Genomic DNA, 18,765 nt, shown 5'->3' on the forward strand with positions numbered 1-18,765 from the left:
GCCAGTGGTGACTGTCAGGAAAAGTCTTATAAAATACATATTGTCGGTTGTTGCAGAAGACGAATTGTTTTGGAATATTTAACAATAACATACAGAGTCGAGTGTTTTCCAATGTGGTTGTCCGGTTTTTATGGCCTTGCTGTGTACTTTTTCCTTCTTGACAGTAAACTTCTGACTATGGCTTACAGTTTGACATTTAATTTATTAGCGCTGCTCTGCTCTCTTTCCTTGTAAGGAAAGACTTCATGTTTATTGCCAGTTTTGTTTACTTTTCAGGTTTGTAATACAAGGTTTAATAAAAAAACCACACTTTTTGGACACTTTGTCTTTCTTCTGAAAGAGCAGTAGAGATTAAACTTCAAAAGTGAGGACCATTTTTGTTAGGAAAGATGCAACACATATAGCAGATATTCCCAACTTTCATTTATAGGTACATTATTCCACCGAACTCAAAGAGAAATGGGCTTCTGAGACTTATTTCGAGTAGTCAACTATTTGGGAATAGCTGCTCATTTAGAACATGCCCATAATCTCTTACATAGGGATAGCACAAGCATGTTGGCCTGATGCTGTGTGCTACAGGTAGTAAGTAGAAAGCTTCAACAGTCTTAAAGTTAGAATAGTGCACTTCATCAGTCTTTCGGTATCTATTGTGAAGTGAACAAAGCAGCATGCTTCTACATCCCTTATCACAAATGAGGCTTATCCCACTAAATGTAGGACAAAGCAACAACAGGACAGGAGCATGGAATCAAAGTTCACATACTTTTTCAACTATTCAAGTAGTTGCTGATCTTTTTCTGCTCATTATTTATAGGTATGTAAAACATCAGTAAGAAAGCATATAGATTTGTTTCTTACATCTGGAAGGTCACATAATTGGAGGCTATTCTTCTGTCTAAACAACTAACATTTACCAGTCTTTAGCCACAACAATTAAGACATGCACACAGGGACAACAAACATGGCTTCTGTGTTATGTTCCTATGGAAGATTTTAAAAGGAACCCTTACAACAACTTGTTCATTGGATAACCCTTTATATACAAGTTTTACTGTTCCAAAGCCAACACTTTATTGCTAATGGTGTGCTTCAAGAAATTTTTAATAAAAATCAGTATTTTCATGACTGTCAAACTCAAGTTTTATATATGGTAATATTTTTCATAAGATCGGAGTAACAAAAGCAAGCTCAAAATACTTCTTTACTCACTCATTCATTCCAGGGTCCTAATTCCTTTAGAGCACCATGATAACTCAATTTGTTTGCGAATCACTCTCATCACTAACATCAGAAGGGCCTTTCATTTCAGTATTTACAGCAACAAGGGCAGTGTCTACTTGCACATCTTCCTCATCGGACTGGATCACAGGCGATTCTCCTTCACTGGCATCTTGGCTGGCAGAATCAGTCCAGGCTGAAGTTGAGAAGGACAACTCTCTCAACGCTGACTGCGTGGGAACTTGAAGACTGATTTCATTTTTACTAGTACTGTTGTCTGATCCTTCAAAATAACAAGAGAAGTCAGTGAGCTAGGCTTATTCATTTGTTAGAAACCCATTATATTACAACAATTGGGAGACTATATGCTTTAGGTGTTTTGTACAAAATAGCTGAGAGGAAGTAAGAAAGCATTTGAATACGTGCTCCAGAAATGGCACTGAGTTTCTCAGGGTGAAAAAGAAAGTGAAGAATAGTTGCATACTAAAGCATAAAAAGCTGTGTGCACCACTCCTTGTAATGCCTGACTAATAATCCAGAAGAAACGGAGCACATAAACCTCAGTCTAAGACATAAGATGTCAGGAAAGTAGCCACAATAAGAATCTCTGTTTTATGAAAGTATCCTTGAACTAGGGCTCTAGTTCAAATTAAGCCTCCAATTTTTTGTGAAATGAAAGATGTGGGCTTCTTGCTGAATCCTGCATCTTAGTGAACCTGGCTGGTGATATGTATATTTGTTCAGAAAACAAATGGGAAATGTGATTGAAATCAACAATTTATGGTAGATCTTTTTTCTTGGTGATTTAAATCACCTAAATTTAATATGTATCCACCCTGCTCGAAAACATCAATAAGTACTATTTCTTTTTATGCCAGTGCAACCAGATCAAGAATGCAAGAGTTCATTTTATACCTATCATAGGAGATGACACAGTACTGTCCTCTCCTCCTGAATTAAGGAAGACATCTAAGGCTTCTTGGTCAGACATATCCACAAGGTCCATTTGTTCCAACATGTCCACGTTTACTTCCATAGAAGACATGCTTCCAATCGGCTCTGCCATAAGAAAAAGGTAAACAAGTAAACTTGAAAATCTAACCCATATATGATCACTTTTGGAGAAAACTATGGCATGAATTAAGCATACTGGAAGATAACATTTATGGTTAGTGAATAGGCATCCTTTTACCTTTATTTTTTTTAAAAAAATACTTGCACTGGATTTACAGCTTTATTTTCTGAAATTCATGTAATGGAACTACTTCGGACTTCATACCCAAACTCAGGATGATGCAACTTACTTTTTTAAAAAAGATTTTATCATTATGAGACAGGTAAGTAAAACTAATCATAACTGCCATTACAAGAAGCTAACATCCCAATCTCAAACTGCTATTAAGAGGTGGCTTAATTTCTCCAGAATTAACCCGGAGACTAAGAGAATGTGCTAGGTTGTGATAGAAGCCCCAGAAGTTTCAGGCATTGTAAAAGTCCTTTGTACATGTGTAGGAAATCCTACTGTGACAACGAAGGTGCTGGAACCAGGGCACTTGAACTGTGGAAGATCAACAGAATCCAGCTGGAAAAGTCTTAAACCATTAAACTTACTTCAGAACCTACAGCTTTCATACATCTATACAGTTGCTATACCACAGGCCTTCGGATTCAGCTGTGTTTTCTTCCATACAATTCATCATTGTGGAGGGAAACGGCAAAACTGCAATCTGTTACTTGTTCATGTGGAGCAAGCAACTGCAATATTAGAATTTATCAGCCCTCATCCCACCCACTGGTGCCATGCTATTTCCAGCTGCAGCGCCTCAATCGCAGTCCTGCATATAGGACAGTCCTTTGCCTGCTGTTACATTCTTAGAAGCTAAGTGGGTCTCATTCTGCTCACTGGTTGAAGAGGAGAATGCTCAAACAAGCAAGCCAATATGAACTTATACATGAAAGAAGAGGATAGAGATGTACTGAAGGAACTAAAATCCTGCTTCCTATTGGGATCTAGCTTAAAAATTACACAGAACCTTTTCAGTACTTGCCTCGTCTTTCAGTTATTTGCAGATAGCCTGTGGAGAGATACTGTTCCATGTCCTGCTGAAAAGCTTCTTCAAAGAACTTTTGCCGCTCCTTTAGCTTCATTTGCTGGGTATGCTCCATAGCCAACACCTTCTGTGCATGCTCTGCATCAAGCTCAGCTGCAGTAGAGAAATCTGCATTAAGCCTGAAAGATTCTCATTTCAGTGTTTTCAGAAGCATTTATGTTTTATGCATCCTGCTTCCCAAGGAAGTAAACTCTGCAAAAAAACTAAACCCAGTTGACAACTCATTTTTAAAGTTATTTCCTTAGGCATTTAAGACTAGTATTTCCATTAAAAAGAAATACTGAAGAGCACTTGCTTGGCGAGGAGCTTCTGAAGAACACAAATGCGCATCCCAATATATTATCTGTCTGTGGCTGTAAGGCAAATGAGTTAAGGACTTCAGAAATTAGGGACAAGCCATTTTGTAGAAAGAGTAAAACTGAGAAGTAAACACACTCTTCTTTGCCATTGTGTTATATAAGCCAGTAGTGTCTGTATTATTTTACGTAGACTAAAAACCACAGAGCTTGTCCCATGTAATGAGCAAATGTTAGTTCTGCTATGATGCAGAAAGGCAATTCTATTGTAGTAATAGGCCAGGAGCTATTACTAAGTATAGAAATCTATTTATTTGCCCCTAATATTGCCTGGCAGTTTTGAATTTTAATGGCAACATCCATTTTCTTCTATCCCCGAAATAGACATAGCAGCTAAGCAACAAATGGAGTTTATGTAATATTTTACCAAGCCTCTCTCCACTCCCAGTTAGCCTTTTATGTTTAAATTGATAAAGAAGGTTGCTGTCAACTTTGCAAGTCTGTTGTTGTAATCGATTCTATAGATTGGTGCCTATGGCATTTATAGATACATTCTTTCCGAAGTGTGTTATGAGGACACACAGTTCACTTGTGTATTCCCCCAATGTGATCTTTGGAATGTTTTGATTGTTTTATATTGGTTTGTTTTAATGTTTCATCTATAATAAAATATTTTTTAAAAAGCAACTGCTAAAGTGTCAACAGTATCCTAAAATGTAATATACAAAGCCTACACAAACAGTATGTGGGATTTACCTGACTTTACCATTTCAAAAACATTTAAAATGATATTGTGCCATTTACATACATATAACGTAATTATAAAAGTTGCACAACTAAAACAGTATAATAATCATGAGTTGCAAATACCACCAATCAACCAACAAAACCTGCTGCTCACTAACTGAGCAGCCTATGCACAGCCACCACATTTCACAACTACATGAGTAGGAAAGAAATAGTTACATGAAATACTTCATTACTGCAATTTTCTCTCACTGTTTTGTCACCAGATACACCTTTGCCTTGTCTTGGTGTCAAGGAACTCTGAGGAAATTTTCTGGTTTGGTTTTTAGAGTCAGCTTTTTCTTAGCTAATTCTCTGTGGCACACTCATTCAACTTATTCATGTTATATTCTGTCCAGAGTCCAATAGCTATCTACGTTTCAAGTTGCTGAGGCAACTTCTTCCTTCCACACATATAAGTCTGCATCATAAAATATGATTATTTAGAATTGCAACACAGCCAGAAATATATGTAGGCTCAGATGGCATATACTGCCTCACTGACACTCCTTTGAATAACACCAGATAATTGTTCATGGACTAACATTATCAAATGGCACTGGGGAAGACAACTACTTTCCACCAATTTTCCAAGGACAGGCTTTCAGCTAATTAGCCTGCAATTTTCAGGATCCTCTGATGAACCCTTTTAAAAAATTGGTGTTAACACTGGTCACTTTCCAGTCCTCCGGTATGGAGGTTTATACTGGGGAGAAGTTACATATTTCCATTAGAATATCAGCAATTTCACAGCCGAGAACTCTCAGGATGATGCCATCCGGAATCAGTTATTATCAGGCCTAGAATGTCATATTTCATCAATATTTTGCCTCAATTCTTCAGACTACCTTCCTTCACAGGTTAGTGCATGAATGCAAATAATTCGTTCAGCTTCTCTGCAATTTCCTCCTTTAGCACACCTTTGACCCCCTTTCTCATCCAAGGGTCCAAGCCTCCCTAGACTATCTCCTGTTACCAATATATTTAAAGATTTTTTTTTTGTTGGCCTTAGCGTGCTCCTCAAATTCTTTTCTAGTGTCCTGTATTGTCTGCTTTTGCCAAAGTTTGTTCTTCTCATTTGGGCATTTTTTGAGGGAAGCCTTTTTCTAAGAGCTTCCTTGAAAGTGAATCATGCTGCTATCCTGGTGCCTCTGGAGGTACATTCCAATATATAGCATGAACAAGTCTAACCAGTCAGTTCTCTATGTTCTTTGCGTATTAAATCTTTTCTATAGGTTAAAATGAAAAGTGTCAAGCTGAATCGGTATTGCCTAATATTTTCTCCATTAATTTTCTTCCAATATCCTTCTGCACAGAGGTATGTCTACCACATACGGCAGAGATCTCATTTAAAAAAATGTTTCCAGGAAATAAAAATGCAGTTACTGGTTTTACTCATGGTTACTAAAGTAACATACCATCTAGTTGCCATTTTATATCAATTTCCCATTCTGTTCACAAATATTCCGAAAGCTCCTACTTGGATATTATCTCCTACATCTTGTGCCTATCTAATCTTCAAGTCTGCAGCTTATTCCATTTCACACTCCATTTTTAATAGAATTGTACACATTTTAGACAGTAACAGTGAAATCCTGTATATGCCTAGTCAGAAGCAAGTCCCATTGAGTTCCATGGGGTTTATTTCCAAGTAAGTGTGCAAAGGACTGCAGCCTCTGGGTGAATTTCAACTGTGGCCACCACTGGTGTAACAGAACTTCCTATGCTCCCCTCTGCAGCTACCCCACCATGCACCAAAGTCTGCTCCAAAGACTTGGAAGACTCTTCAGAGTAAATTGTGGGAGGGGAGGGAATGGAGAGGGAATTGTTGTATGAGCAGAAGTCCACTCCTGTAATGTTGAATATCACTCTAAATGGTTTTTTCATATTACCACTGTTTCCCATACTGTGTCTTATTTTCAAATGATTGAGAAAATCATCTGATATAAGAACTCTACGTTTAAAGTACTTAAATTATTGTAAGATATTTTACCAAATGCATTTTTACCCTGCTCTTCAGCCAAAAATGTTCCCAGAGCTACTTACAGAACAATAAAAATCAAAAAGGTCCCTGTACTCAGGCATATAATCTAACAGACAGAACACAAAAAAGGGGGAAAGATGAGGGAGGAAGCAGCAAACCTAGCACCAGTTCTTAACACAACAGAGTTCTTATGTAATGACCAACGTGGATAGGAACTGCAGAGCTGCAAGAAGAGCCAAAAGGATATGCTCTCTTAGCACTGCCAATGAAAGCTCACATCTATTTTTAATTTCATTACAACTTAGCACTCTCTTGTATATTATTAGATATTTATATCTGTTTGTATCTCTCTGCCAATGATATCTAACTGAGCTTGTTTTTAATGGTGAGTGCAACAGTTTCAGTTAAACAGACAAAATTAAGAATCTGGACAATTGCTGCCATTAGTTGTCTGACAGAAGAGAAGACCAAGAAAGCATGATGCTAGAAAGCAGCCATACAAGAATTAGCAGCCAAGCAAAAGGATCATCCCAACCCAATTTCCCCTGATTCTCTGAATATTTAAAATAAAATAGGACACGCTGTAGCAGATGCATTATTGCTTTTCAGTAGTTAATCCCATTTTTTCATCTGTACAGAGGTGAAACAGTTCTGATTTTTTAAGTGCACCATGATCTTTCTTCTATAGAATTTCCTTTACACACAGAGAGTGGACTTGTCACTGTCCCGTGATTTGATCCTACTATAAATAGGAATGCGTTTGCAATAGCAGGGTACTGATCAGGCAGAAAAGATCCATGCAAGTGTGTGCATTAAGAACCAGACAGGAACTTGATTCCTCATTGATTAAGCTTTCCCTGACCAGTAAGAATGGGCTGTTTTGTGTGTCTGAATTCCTGAAGGTATTGTGGTGTTTTTAATATGCTTTTATAAAGGTAAAGGTAAAGGTACCCCTGCCCGTACGGGCCAGTCTTGCCAGACTCTAGGGTTGTGCGCCCATCTCACTCAAGAGGCCGGGGGCCAGCGCTGTCCGGAGACACTTCCGGGTCACGTGGCCAGCGTGACATCGCTGCTCTGGTGAGCCAGAGCCGCACACGGAAACGCCGTTTACCTTCCCGCTTGTAAGCGGTCCCTATTTATCTACTTGCACCCGGGGGTGCTTTCGAACTGCTAGGTTGGCAGGCGCTGGGACCGAGCGACGGGAGCGCACCCCACCGCGGGGATTCGAACCGCCGACCTTTCGATCGGCAAGCCCTAGGCGCTGAGGCTTTTACCCACAGCGCCACCCGCGTCCCTCAATATGCTTTTATACTACAGTTTTATTAGATTTATGTTGTATTTTTCTTTTAACAATATGGTATATTTTATATTGTACACCACCTAGGTTTTTTAAAAAATAAGCACTTTATAAACACTTTTAAACAAGCAAATAGAGAAAACAAAACTCCACACAATTACTCTCACTTATGTAGTTGCCTAATTCAATAATTCAGGTGACTGAGAAATGGGCTCATACTACAACCTCAATAGTGAGTAGGCTGAGCAAGCTGTGTGTTATGACAAACTTGTTGTATACTAAGAAGAGACAACTTGAACATATTGAGCATCATATGAAACAGCTGCCATCTCACAACTACAGTTACAACCTTGGGAAATGTTTTAACACCTAGCAGGTTTCTTTGATACATAACGATCTGCACTGCCCATCCAAAATTGACTGTTCAATCATTTTAAGTACAGAAAAATAAACTATGCAGCATACATATTTAAATCATTCTCCTTCCACCAAGCCCCATGACTGGGCTGTTTGTTCTGCTCTAGAAATGCACATTAGCAGTTGGGCTGAACTCCTGCTGATTCAGGGAATCATTTTCATACAAAACTGAACTGTTCTGTTCTGTGGCAAGTTGCAATGAAGCAAAAATATCTTGATTAAGTGAGCAGGTATTGGTGGTACAGCAATTGAAACAGCACAGGCAGCTATACACATTAAAAAAGACTAATGTGTAAGAATGTCATTAAGGCCTTTTGCCCAAAGCACAATGAACTGCTTGCTTGTTTGGTGGTGGAAGGTAAAGACAAGTTGATTATTTAGCTGAAGCTGTACAAGTAATAAATGCAAGTATGCTGTCAAAATATTGGTGCAGGTATGAACAAACAATTCTCCAAGACTTGTTAATATCTGGCAGTATAATGCCAACTGTAAAACATTATGAAAGAGCATTCAACTTCAATCTCACTTCATTTGTTTATGACATCTGTATGCCACCCCTTAATATAAAGTTCTCTCAGTGGTTTCATTCTCATGCCTTTTCATGGAGAAAGTCATCAATCATTAGAAAGATAATAAGAACAAGACCAACTGATACTCTGTTCCAGCACTGCCTAGACAGTATGTTAGGCAGTTGTCTCTTTTGAAGCAAACCGTCTTCTGTCAACCAGCAATCAGGTACAATTAATGTCCCTAAGGTCAGTGCTGCCAGGCTGCAATCTGGCAATCTTACTCAGCAGGCAATTGCACTCAATTTCCTCTTCCATGTATATTTAAAGAAAGCTTTCCTCCTTAACAAATTTTACTCTCTCCGACATGAAAATAGTTGCTCATTCCCATTCTCCAAGCAAGCAATTTCATCTAAACACAACTTCTCTGTGTGAGTTCTCTCAACATGTCACTATAACCTTTATTTGTGGTTCGAGGACCCGATCCCCGCGTGGTGGAATGAAAACACATGGACACGTGATATAAGGTTAATGGGCAAGAAAAGGCCACAACTTTATTGATTACAGCAAGTGAAAAGGTATTGGCTTAGGCATTGGATTACGTCAGCTGACTCCACCCCCTCAGAGAGGGGTGAGTCTAAAACGGGGGGGGGGGTTATTCACCAGTAGGTGAAGCCTGTTGATGCTAATCCAACTATAAGCTCTCCCCTGATGTCACCGAGGGTCGTGCCATGGCCTCCCGCCACACAGGCATCGGACAGAATACACGACCGCTGGATTCCTTTAACGGAATACCCAAAATTGAAGGCGCAGGCGATGGCCACACCTAGCCCTTCGACACACCACAACACATTATTCCAATGCCTAACCTACCCACCAATACCACAAAAGTTGTGATGATTGCTACAAGGTAGGCGAAAAAACCAAAAAGCCTAATGCCAAATGGAAAAATTCCTACCAGGCCCCCCGGACAACCAGGGCGACCAACCTAAGGTCCATAGCAAGGCCAAAAGAAAACTGAGACCCTGAGCTCTAAGGGAGTGGAGGGTGGGTGACTCGCGACGGGATGACGAAAAGTGAGGCCAGAAGGCTGGTGCCGCAGCAATTTAGGCTGCTAAACACGCCCCCTCGCAGGCACCTGGTTGGGTGCCTGCCCGTGGGCATGGGCGCCAGCCAGGTGAGTGGGAGGCAGGGGGCTAACGCCCCCTGCTTGAGGCGGAGTCTGGCTCCCGACCACAACCACTCCCCTCTCTTGCAGGAGGAGAGTCTTAAGCTTATTTGGGGACAATGGAAGGTCCTGCAACATGGGCATAGCCAAGGGGGGTAGGGGAGCAGCTGCACCCCCAGATCAAGTAACTCAATCGAAATACTTAACTAATTGACCAATAATGTCAGTTCTGCTCCCCTAACGAAGTCCGGCCACCCCCCTAAAAAAAATCCTGGCTATGCCCAAGTCCTCCAACTTAGTATATAGGGAAATTCCTTGCACACAGACTGTAAACCTTACTAATTGAACTTCTATGTAGCATCAATGGGCTACATCAGTTTAAGTCAGGAGGCAGATGAAATTTAGCTGCTTCAAACTCCAAACATTGTTTGAATGAGAATTATAGAGTTTTTAGCGGGAATCATCCAAAATTACAACATGATAGCACTGAACCATACCCAACCAAAAACACTAATATTTATAGCCATCCTATTTCTTGAACACAACACACAAAACACAAAGTTCAAACTCAAAATTGCTTTTCAACACAACACAGCTTTCCCCATGAAACTAACTGTAACAAAATAGCAAGCACTATTTCCACCTGAAAGCAGTCACGATTCACAACACATCTGTGAAACTTACCCTCTGTAACATTACTGTTCAAGATATGAAACAAAAACAATGCAATTGCAAAGAAGTTCTTCTTGTAGTAAACATACTACTTTTAGGTAGTTCCCTACACACCTATTTACTTACCTATACTAATAGCATCAAAATGTTTTACGTTGCTGCAGACCACCAGAATCACCACCACCAGTGAGCACATCTAGATACTTTACTTTGCTTTGTAAAAGCAGCTGGAGGAAGCCCATCATTCCAAATGCACTACCGGAAATATTACTATAGTCAAGCGGAAACAAAGCAGTCAAGAACTAAAGACACTAAAAATATGTAGAAAGTGCAGAGATCAAAAAAAGCATCTAGGGAAAGATATTAAATTCAATACATTTAACTTTAAAGTATCAAAGCTCATATGTACTTTAGATATACTGGTAGGTTAATAATCCAGTGCTATATTTAAAATCTGAGACATTTCCATGAATTCTGTCTTTGTTTTTGCAGGATGAGGACAAAAAAAATCACATAACTTTAAAGTTGCAGCTGGTCTACAAATTTATGTTTCAGCAGCTGCTCTCTGCTCCCAATGACCTCACGGATATTTTGTATTGTTCATCCAAATGACAAAAGGAAAACCTGCAGTTCCTAGAATTTGAGATTTCCTTCCCCCACATTAAAATATATCTTCTATTTTATTTTATTTTAAAAAATATACAACTAAAGGCTCTGTGGTAAATGTAGACGGGCCCCAATCTTCTAGGCTGCGGCATCAAAACACTTTGACAGGTGTTATGGTATCAGTTAGAGGAAGTGGGCAGAACACAAGGGAACAACTTCAGTCAGAATTACTCACAGGACATCTCCCACTTGATTTTTTTCTAGTTGGTTGTAATTCTGCACAGGAATAGATATGAACTGAACTTGGCCACTGGTTCATAGGATTGGAATCAAACTGTTGCTGAGTTCTTGAAATGGGGGGCGGGGGCTTCTTCATAAATGTTTTGAAGAAACATTGTATGGTGCTAAATGTCTTTATCATACTGGTTCATGTGGGATAACCAGCCCTATATAACGAACATGCTTAATTCTAATTAATGCATAAAGGGTTTAATACCAGTAAACTGTCCTGTCAAGCTTAGCTAAGTCAATTCAATCAAGCCTATTATTGTTCTTCTCCAATCTACCTGGGAGGTTCAGCGTGTGAAGAGGTTTGAGCTGGTTGCTCAAGCTCAACCGCATGGCTCTCACAATCCGCTCCTGAGTTCCTATAAACAATAATTTAAGAACTTTCACCACTTTGGAACTAAACTAAGTTTTATTGCCTGTGGAACTTTTCTGAATGCTGGATTGAAAAGCACATGAATCAGACCTTTGGAGTGTTTGTAAGTAAACCATTATTATCTTCCCAGACATGGTATTCTTCTATGCTAGGGGCAGAAGGAAACTTTGGAAAGCAACATTTTAAGGGGACATTTTGGAACTCACTTGGAGGGGCATAGTTTAAAGGTCTAACCACCCTATATTTCCACGCTGTTGCATATTCTGTGACTTTAAATCTTTAAATTCATATGTTCATACATTAAGCAAAGACTCTGGAACAAGCAGAATGGTACACTTGCAACCCTAAAGATGACAGGATCTAATGCTACTACCTCAGTGGATTTGACTACGTGGAAAATCATCAACTGACAACGGCCTCTTTCTTGGGCCAGTTTGCTCCCAGTCAGCTGCACAGTAACTGCTATGATTTTCTGTTTCCTATCTATTTATTAAAATGTTTCAACAGTTTTTAACAGCTGCATTTTCTCCCTAAGTCTCTCCCAGGTCCTATTGTTGAGGTACAAATTTAATTACTATGATGCATTACAACCTCCCCAGAGCTTTCAAAATGATTTTGTACATGTCTTTCCATCACTCCCTCTAGTGCTGCTACTGCCACCACCACCAATGAAAATCTACAAAATCCCAAGTTTTTGAATATATTTTTCTAAAAAGAAGCAAAAAGACTCTTGGCAGAGCTGTCATTAAAGCCATTTAAGTCTGCAATAATGTTTCACTATCCTTAAACTGTCGCGGCCATTAAAGCGAGATGAGCACTACGACCCCAGAGTCGTCCGCGACTGGACTGAATGGTCAGGGGTCCCTTTACCTTTAAACTTTAAACTACATCAGTTATTAAACAACAAAAAGTACATAAATTATCTATTTGCCAACATATTGCTTTCTGGAATGATATTTTTGAACTAGATAGCATTTGAACTAGATAGCATTAGCTGAGGCAAGAACACACACACAAATTCTAAGCTGCATCTGTACACCTATTTTGCCTTAGGGTATACAGTGTACCATATGTCATAGCATAAAGAAGCCACAATCACAGCTGCTTCTTAGCAGTGATATAAACCCTTTCCACATTTCTTACTGACCTATATCTAGAGAACTATGTCCAGTTCTATGCCCTCACTTTTCTCAGAATCATCTAGATTAAATGGATATCATGAGCATTGATATTTTCCTCCATTGATGATTCATTGTTATTTATCATTTCAAGAGTTTGTAGACTGCAAGCACTTTGGGCTGCAATTGATAAATGACCACACAAATGGCAAAGAAAACAAAAATATAGTGGATTAAGAGTTCAGGTGTAAGTTTCTCTCTGACTGCATGGAAAACAGAGATAAAGCAGAAGATACATCTTAGGCACTCCCCTGTAAAAGGCATCAACTTGCAAAAGAATCAGCCAGCCATGAGATTTCAAAGCTTTACCTACTGACTCATAACAAACACATTCATCTAGCTACTATTCAGCAGCACTCCATTCTGTCAAAGAACTGCAAGTTCTTTCCTAATCAATACAAACAAGCCTTGCACAATCTTGTTAAGATGGGGTTTTCTCCACAGTCCATTTGAAAAGATGATCTGTCTGTAAAATCTGTAAAGAATAGTCATTAAAGTCAACTAAAAATGTCAACCTACACTTTCCAAGTCCGCATTTATAAGCTATCTTACTGTGAGAAGTGTTACTGTGAAACAAACCTGTCTCCTAAGCAGTGTCTGTTAAATGTGAGTGTTAGTAAGATTTTAGCTGTCTTCCACATGCTTCTCATTCCCCTTCTTTTTCCCTTCTGTTAAAATATCTTAATACATAAATTCCCTTCAGCATTTGGGTACCTCTAGTGAACTGGGCTACAACCCCAAGCACTCTTATTAGGGAGCAAGCTCAATAAACATATTTTGGATGTTGCTGTTGATCATTCCTCTGACATCCCCTTCAGTCACAGTCATAACAGACAACAAAGAATACCCTTTAGTATTCTTATGTTGTAGTAGTTTAACTTAAGGCAATGAACACATCCATGCAAGTGGCTATGCTGAAGAGGCACCCCTCTACCCTAGCTTTTGACATCTGAGATATGTTTTCTCAGGACCCACCCTATTCATGTGACTGCGATTTGTTTTAACTGTTTTTATTATTGAATTTTAAATTGTTGTAACCTGCTCTGGGACCTGCTGATGAAAAGGAGACAATAAACTGAATCATAATCACCATCCTATAAAGAAAGGATGGAAGTCACTCACATTGTGTTAGTTGCAGATTAATTTTTGAGGCTCTTTGGTTCTATTAAAATTAATTTCTAGTCAGGTTGCAGAAAGAAATTAGAGTATGTGTTCACAAAACTCAAGTAATCATTTGGAAGATCAAATTTACTCATTTTCACGAATTCATTATGTTTCACTAATTTTAAGAGTCTGATGTTAAGTTTTCACATTTATGGCTAATGATTCCATAGCACTCATCACAGAATACTCATTTACAATACAAGTGATGTCAACTCCATGAAATAAAATAAAATTTAACCATGGCCCTCTGGGTCAAGGTGTATTAATAACACAACCTCCTGTTCTTAACAATTTGTACATTCCTACTGTCACCCTCATCAGGCAGATGAGAGAAATAAGAACCCATTTCTGAAGAACAACACTAGGATTTACTATCAGTAATGGGACAGAATACACTTTTTAAAATGACACACTTTAGAGAAGGATTAAAGCAAGCTATTATTAACAGAAATATAATTTGAATTAACAAAAAGCTTTCCAGAGAAACCAGAACTAAAGAAACATAAAAGATGTATAGGTGATGATCTGTCAACATACTAAAGATTCTATTTGAGAAACTTACTTTCCTATTTCAGTTAAACCTCACCTGGTTATCTGCATCCAATTCACTTATTGTAAAACTAGCATTTCAGTTCTTTAGAATAACATAATAATATGATGTACACAGCTACATTTGTATTTATAATTAATTTCCCCAGATAAACAATTCTAGCAATTATTCTCAAGAGTAGAACTCATTTCTTCCATCACAGCCCAAATGAGGTGACCTACAGAGCACACCATAAGCTACGTCTGGTCTCCAAGCCTTTTCATGGGAGTTGGGACTCAGGAGAACTAATTTGATACTAGATGGATTTAAAAGGGTAGCTTTGGATTTCTGCTAGAGATTTGATTATTGTCATTGACCTACAGAGCTTTTTAAAGATAAAGTACTATGAATGTTGAGATTTTCATATATGTGTTATATTCTTAACTGATAACATAAAAACAAAGAGGATGCACAACAAAACTGTTCAATGTAATGAACTAAAAATATATCAATACATTTATAGTAATTGGAGATTTTCAAAGTCACATGAAAATTGTCAAAAGAGCATACTTTTGCTCAAGCAACAAGGACCACCAGCCTTCTACAGCAGATTGTGGGAGTACACAGGAAGTGCAAAGGTGAGGAAGGGGAAGTCCCATTCCCTAAGTGAAGTCCGTTCCACTCATGGAAATCCCATCAGATGTCAAGGAAATAAGCAACTATATGACTTTTAGAAGACATCTGAAGGCAGCCCTGTTTAGGGAAGCTTTTAATGTTTGACCTTTTATTGTTTTTAATATCCTTTTGGAAGCCGCCCAGAGTGGCTGGGAACGCCTGACCAAATGGGTGGGGTATAAGTAATAAATTAAATATTTATTATTATTATTATTATTATTATTATTATTATTATTATTATTGACAAAACTGGATGTCCAAATGGAAATTAATATTAACTTTAATTTTATCAAGCATTACACAAAAGGAATTATGACAACTTTGGCAGTGTGTATCTCAAATGATTCCGAAGCACACAGTTGCCTTACTATACAAAATTGAGCAGTATTCACAACTTAAATAGTTATACTTGTTCTAAAGCTAATAGGCTAGAATTCTCAATCCTCTGTCTTGCATTTTTGTTAGATACTTTGTTACCCTAACAAGGCCGCTTCAGGCCAGGTGGCAAACCAAATAGAACACAGACAAAATTTAATAAAATTACACAGAAGGCTATCACCCCTCCATCTATGTGCTTATGCATGGTGAAGAAAAGAAGGCAACTGAACTGACTACTTAGATCAGTTACTGAAATGAAGTTGAACTAGTGAATAAAATATGTCCTTATTATGCTGGATTTCACTAGTCAAAGATTACCGCTCTGAGCAAGGTAGTCTGTTTAACTTCAAGAATGGCTCTGCATATATCACACCTGTCTGGAGTTACAGTAATGTGTTTCTAGAAGGCACAGACCAGGTTTCAACATCTGGAAGCAGACCCTTAAGAAAAAAGTAATTACCGAAATTACCATGAAGGGAGACATCTTTGTTAACAATGATAAACTTGAAAACCACTGAGGAAACCATGGTAGTTCTGAAACTATTGCGAGTGGGAGGAGAAAACACACTAGGAACTGTGGGAACTGCCGTAAAGCCATGCTGGGGGGGCAGAGAGGAGGAATGAGGTCAGGACATATTAAGTGTCTGCTAATGAGTGTACTTTGTTGTGAAAGGAACTGGCAGTTGATGGTTATGATGGTGGTGCTATCAGTTTCCCCTCTGGAGCCATGAGACCTCTCAAAAACCAAGTTGGGAGATAAGTGGGTGTGGAAATTCTGAAAGCTGAGAATATCTGCTGCACAATGAACTTGTAAGCAATACCTATCCTTGTTTCATCTTTGCAGTCTAGTCAAATATTTACAGGTTAGTTTTGTCAATGCATTAGTTAAGCTATTTGATTCTGCCTTCAATAGCTCACCCTTAAGGCTATATGAAAGCTCTCTGTAGGGAATCATCTTGATACAGAAACTAGCTTTGACAGGACTATATTTGATACTTCAACTGTCATGCCACATTTCAAATCAAAAGGAAGTCACAAGGTACTGTAGGATTTATTTTATATCAAATAGACTCTGCCTTAAGAGTTCCGAAACAAATAGCCCTTACTTTAAGCAAGTATTTCCTTTTGAAGGACCATTTCATGTCCAAAAAAAGAGACAGCAATTTCAAACATTGTAAGTTCCCTTGTTTGGGAAGCATTGACTTGGAAGTTTTTGTTCTTCTTAGCTAAATGCCAACAGTTCTTAAATTTTCAGATAGTTGAGTGTTTTTCTTTTTTACAGAACTAGCGCCTTCAGTCTTTCTGAAAAGCAGTAAGATAACGTGAATGGCTTTTATCAAACTAAGTTTGACTCAGTGTAAAACTACCAAAATTAATAAACCCAAGTTAGTCACATTCATTAATTTCAATGGGTGGGATTCACCTAAACAGTCCTGTTAGAAGTCCTACACAAGGATTTCAACTTGCACAATGGATTTCCCCCTATTCTCACCCTCCTCCTCCCAAAGCTGCCTGAGCAGGTCGGAAGAATGTCCTGAACAGTGTGCAGGGAGAGGAGAGGTGAGATCATTCTATCTGGCAAGCTGCAATGCTTGCAACAGATGGAAAAACTGAAAATTGCAATGTTGAATAGGTCTGCTCTAAGGAAGACCACCACTGGATACATCCCAATCACCCAGTTATCTTGATAAAATTACATTATTTTATGAAACTTCTCTTGTAAAATAATAAGTAGGCTTGAGCTAATGTTCTAGTTGCAGAGAGCAAGGTATTTTCTATTTGAGTCCAGAAGATAAAAGCAGACCCAGACTTAGTCTGAGCAGTCTTCATAATTATTTATTTTGCATTTAATGCATTACTCTTATATGGAATGTATTCATTTGAAACTTAACTTGTCAGTGCATCTCTTTCAACCTTAGGTTGAGGCTGGTAGGGGGAAAGACCACAGAGATCTCAAGTGTAGGGCTGGGCAAGGTACTACTCCCAGACAGGGAAACTAGGGCTTTCTTCTTATATCAAATACAAAAATGAGCATCCAGCAACCAAGCTGGCTGTCAGGCACTTTGGAAACACTGAAAAAGGGACTTTGAAAGGTAGGCAAGGCAATGCACCTATCAATCATCTAAAATCATAATGATGTCAGATGACTCACAAGTGAGTTGTCCAAAAGGTTTGTCTGCAGGGGTGGGGACAGTTAAGAATCTGACCTGCTGAGCCAAAAAGATTCCCCATCCCTGCTAATAAAGTAATGTGGCAACCCATCTAAAACCAAAAACACACCACCCAACACCACCAGGGAAAAACATTTAGTCCAACATACTCCCTACTGTGCTTGTCTTCTACTGGTAGGAAGATTACACATGAGCACATGCGTGTTCAAAACATTATGGCACAGTGGCCTATTAAAATGGCAATCCCAGAGCTGAGAGAGTTCCAGGAATGATCAGATCTATAGTCAATCAGGGGTCAAGACAAGGTAAACAGGAGTGAGATAGACTGAACCGGAAGGAAAGCTGTCCAGAGACCTCTATTGTGAGCTGTTGAACAGCCAACTCACCCCCCTTCCTACTTCCCAGATGCACTTGGGGAAGCCTCCTATTGAGTAGGCTCCTCCTGCTCAGTAGACCCCTGCTTTCCTTAAAGCCAGGCAAGCATTTCTCATCCATTATCTGTCTCACACCAGGTCTGCCTCTGTCTTAGCTCCTGGGGGCTACAGGGAAGAGGGAGAAGCTCGATCCATGGTGTGGTGTAGGGAATTAGACTGATGAGTTAGACTGCTTAACAGATTCTTCAAGGCATTCCATGAGGACAAACTTCCTTGGACAAAATGCCTCCAGTGTCTAGGTCAGACTAACTCTTGACAATATGTTTACATACACCAACTCTAGTCTGACTCATGTTTTACTTTTATTCAGGCTCCATACAATACTTCCTTGCAGCCCTGCTTAGGGAAGTTTTTAACGTTTGGTGTTTTGTTGCTTTTTTACATATTCTGTTGGGAGCCGCCCAGAGTTGCTGGAGAAACCTGGGGAGATGGGCAGGGTATAAATAATAATTATTATTATTTCTGTATCAGGTTACGAATCACTCACTTCTACTTCAAAGCTATTTGCATC

At 38.9% G+C, this 18,765-nt stretch overlaps 1 protein-coding gene across 2 annotated transcripts in view; it reads right to left on the reverse strand.

Moving 5' to 3' along the window:
- Positions 1-104: 104 nt before the first annotated feature.
- The window catches only part of DTNBP1 (dystrobrevin binding protein 1), a 42,542-nt gene continuing 23,881 nt past the window's right edge, over positions 105-18,765 (reverse strand). For both annotated transcript variants that reach the window (XM_053396842.1, XM_053396843.1), the window contains 3 exons: positions 3,270-3,425; positions 2,137-2,280; positions 105-1,504 (listed from right to left, as the gene is read on the reverse strand). In XM_053396842.1, coding sequence (XP_053252817.1) covers positions 1,257-1,504; positions 2,137-2,280; positions 3,270-3,425 — 548 coding nt within the window. In that variant the 3' untranslated portion in view covers positions 105-1,256. The remainder of the gene's footprint in view (positions 1,505-2,136; positions 2,281-3,269; positions 3,426-18,765) is intronic.

Source organism: Podarcis raffonei, chromosome 7 (genome assembly GCF_027172205.1).
Source record: "Podarcis raffonei isolate rPodRaf1 chromosome 7, rPodRaf1.pri, whole genome shotgun sequence".
In the NCBI taxonomy this organism is placed as follows: Eukaryota; Metazoa; Chordata; class Lepidosauria; order Squamata; family Lacertidae; genus Podarcis; species Podarcis raffonei.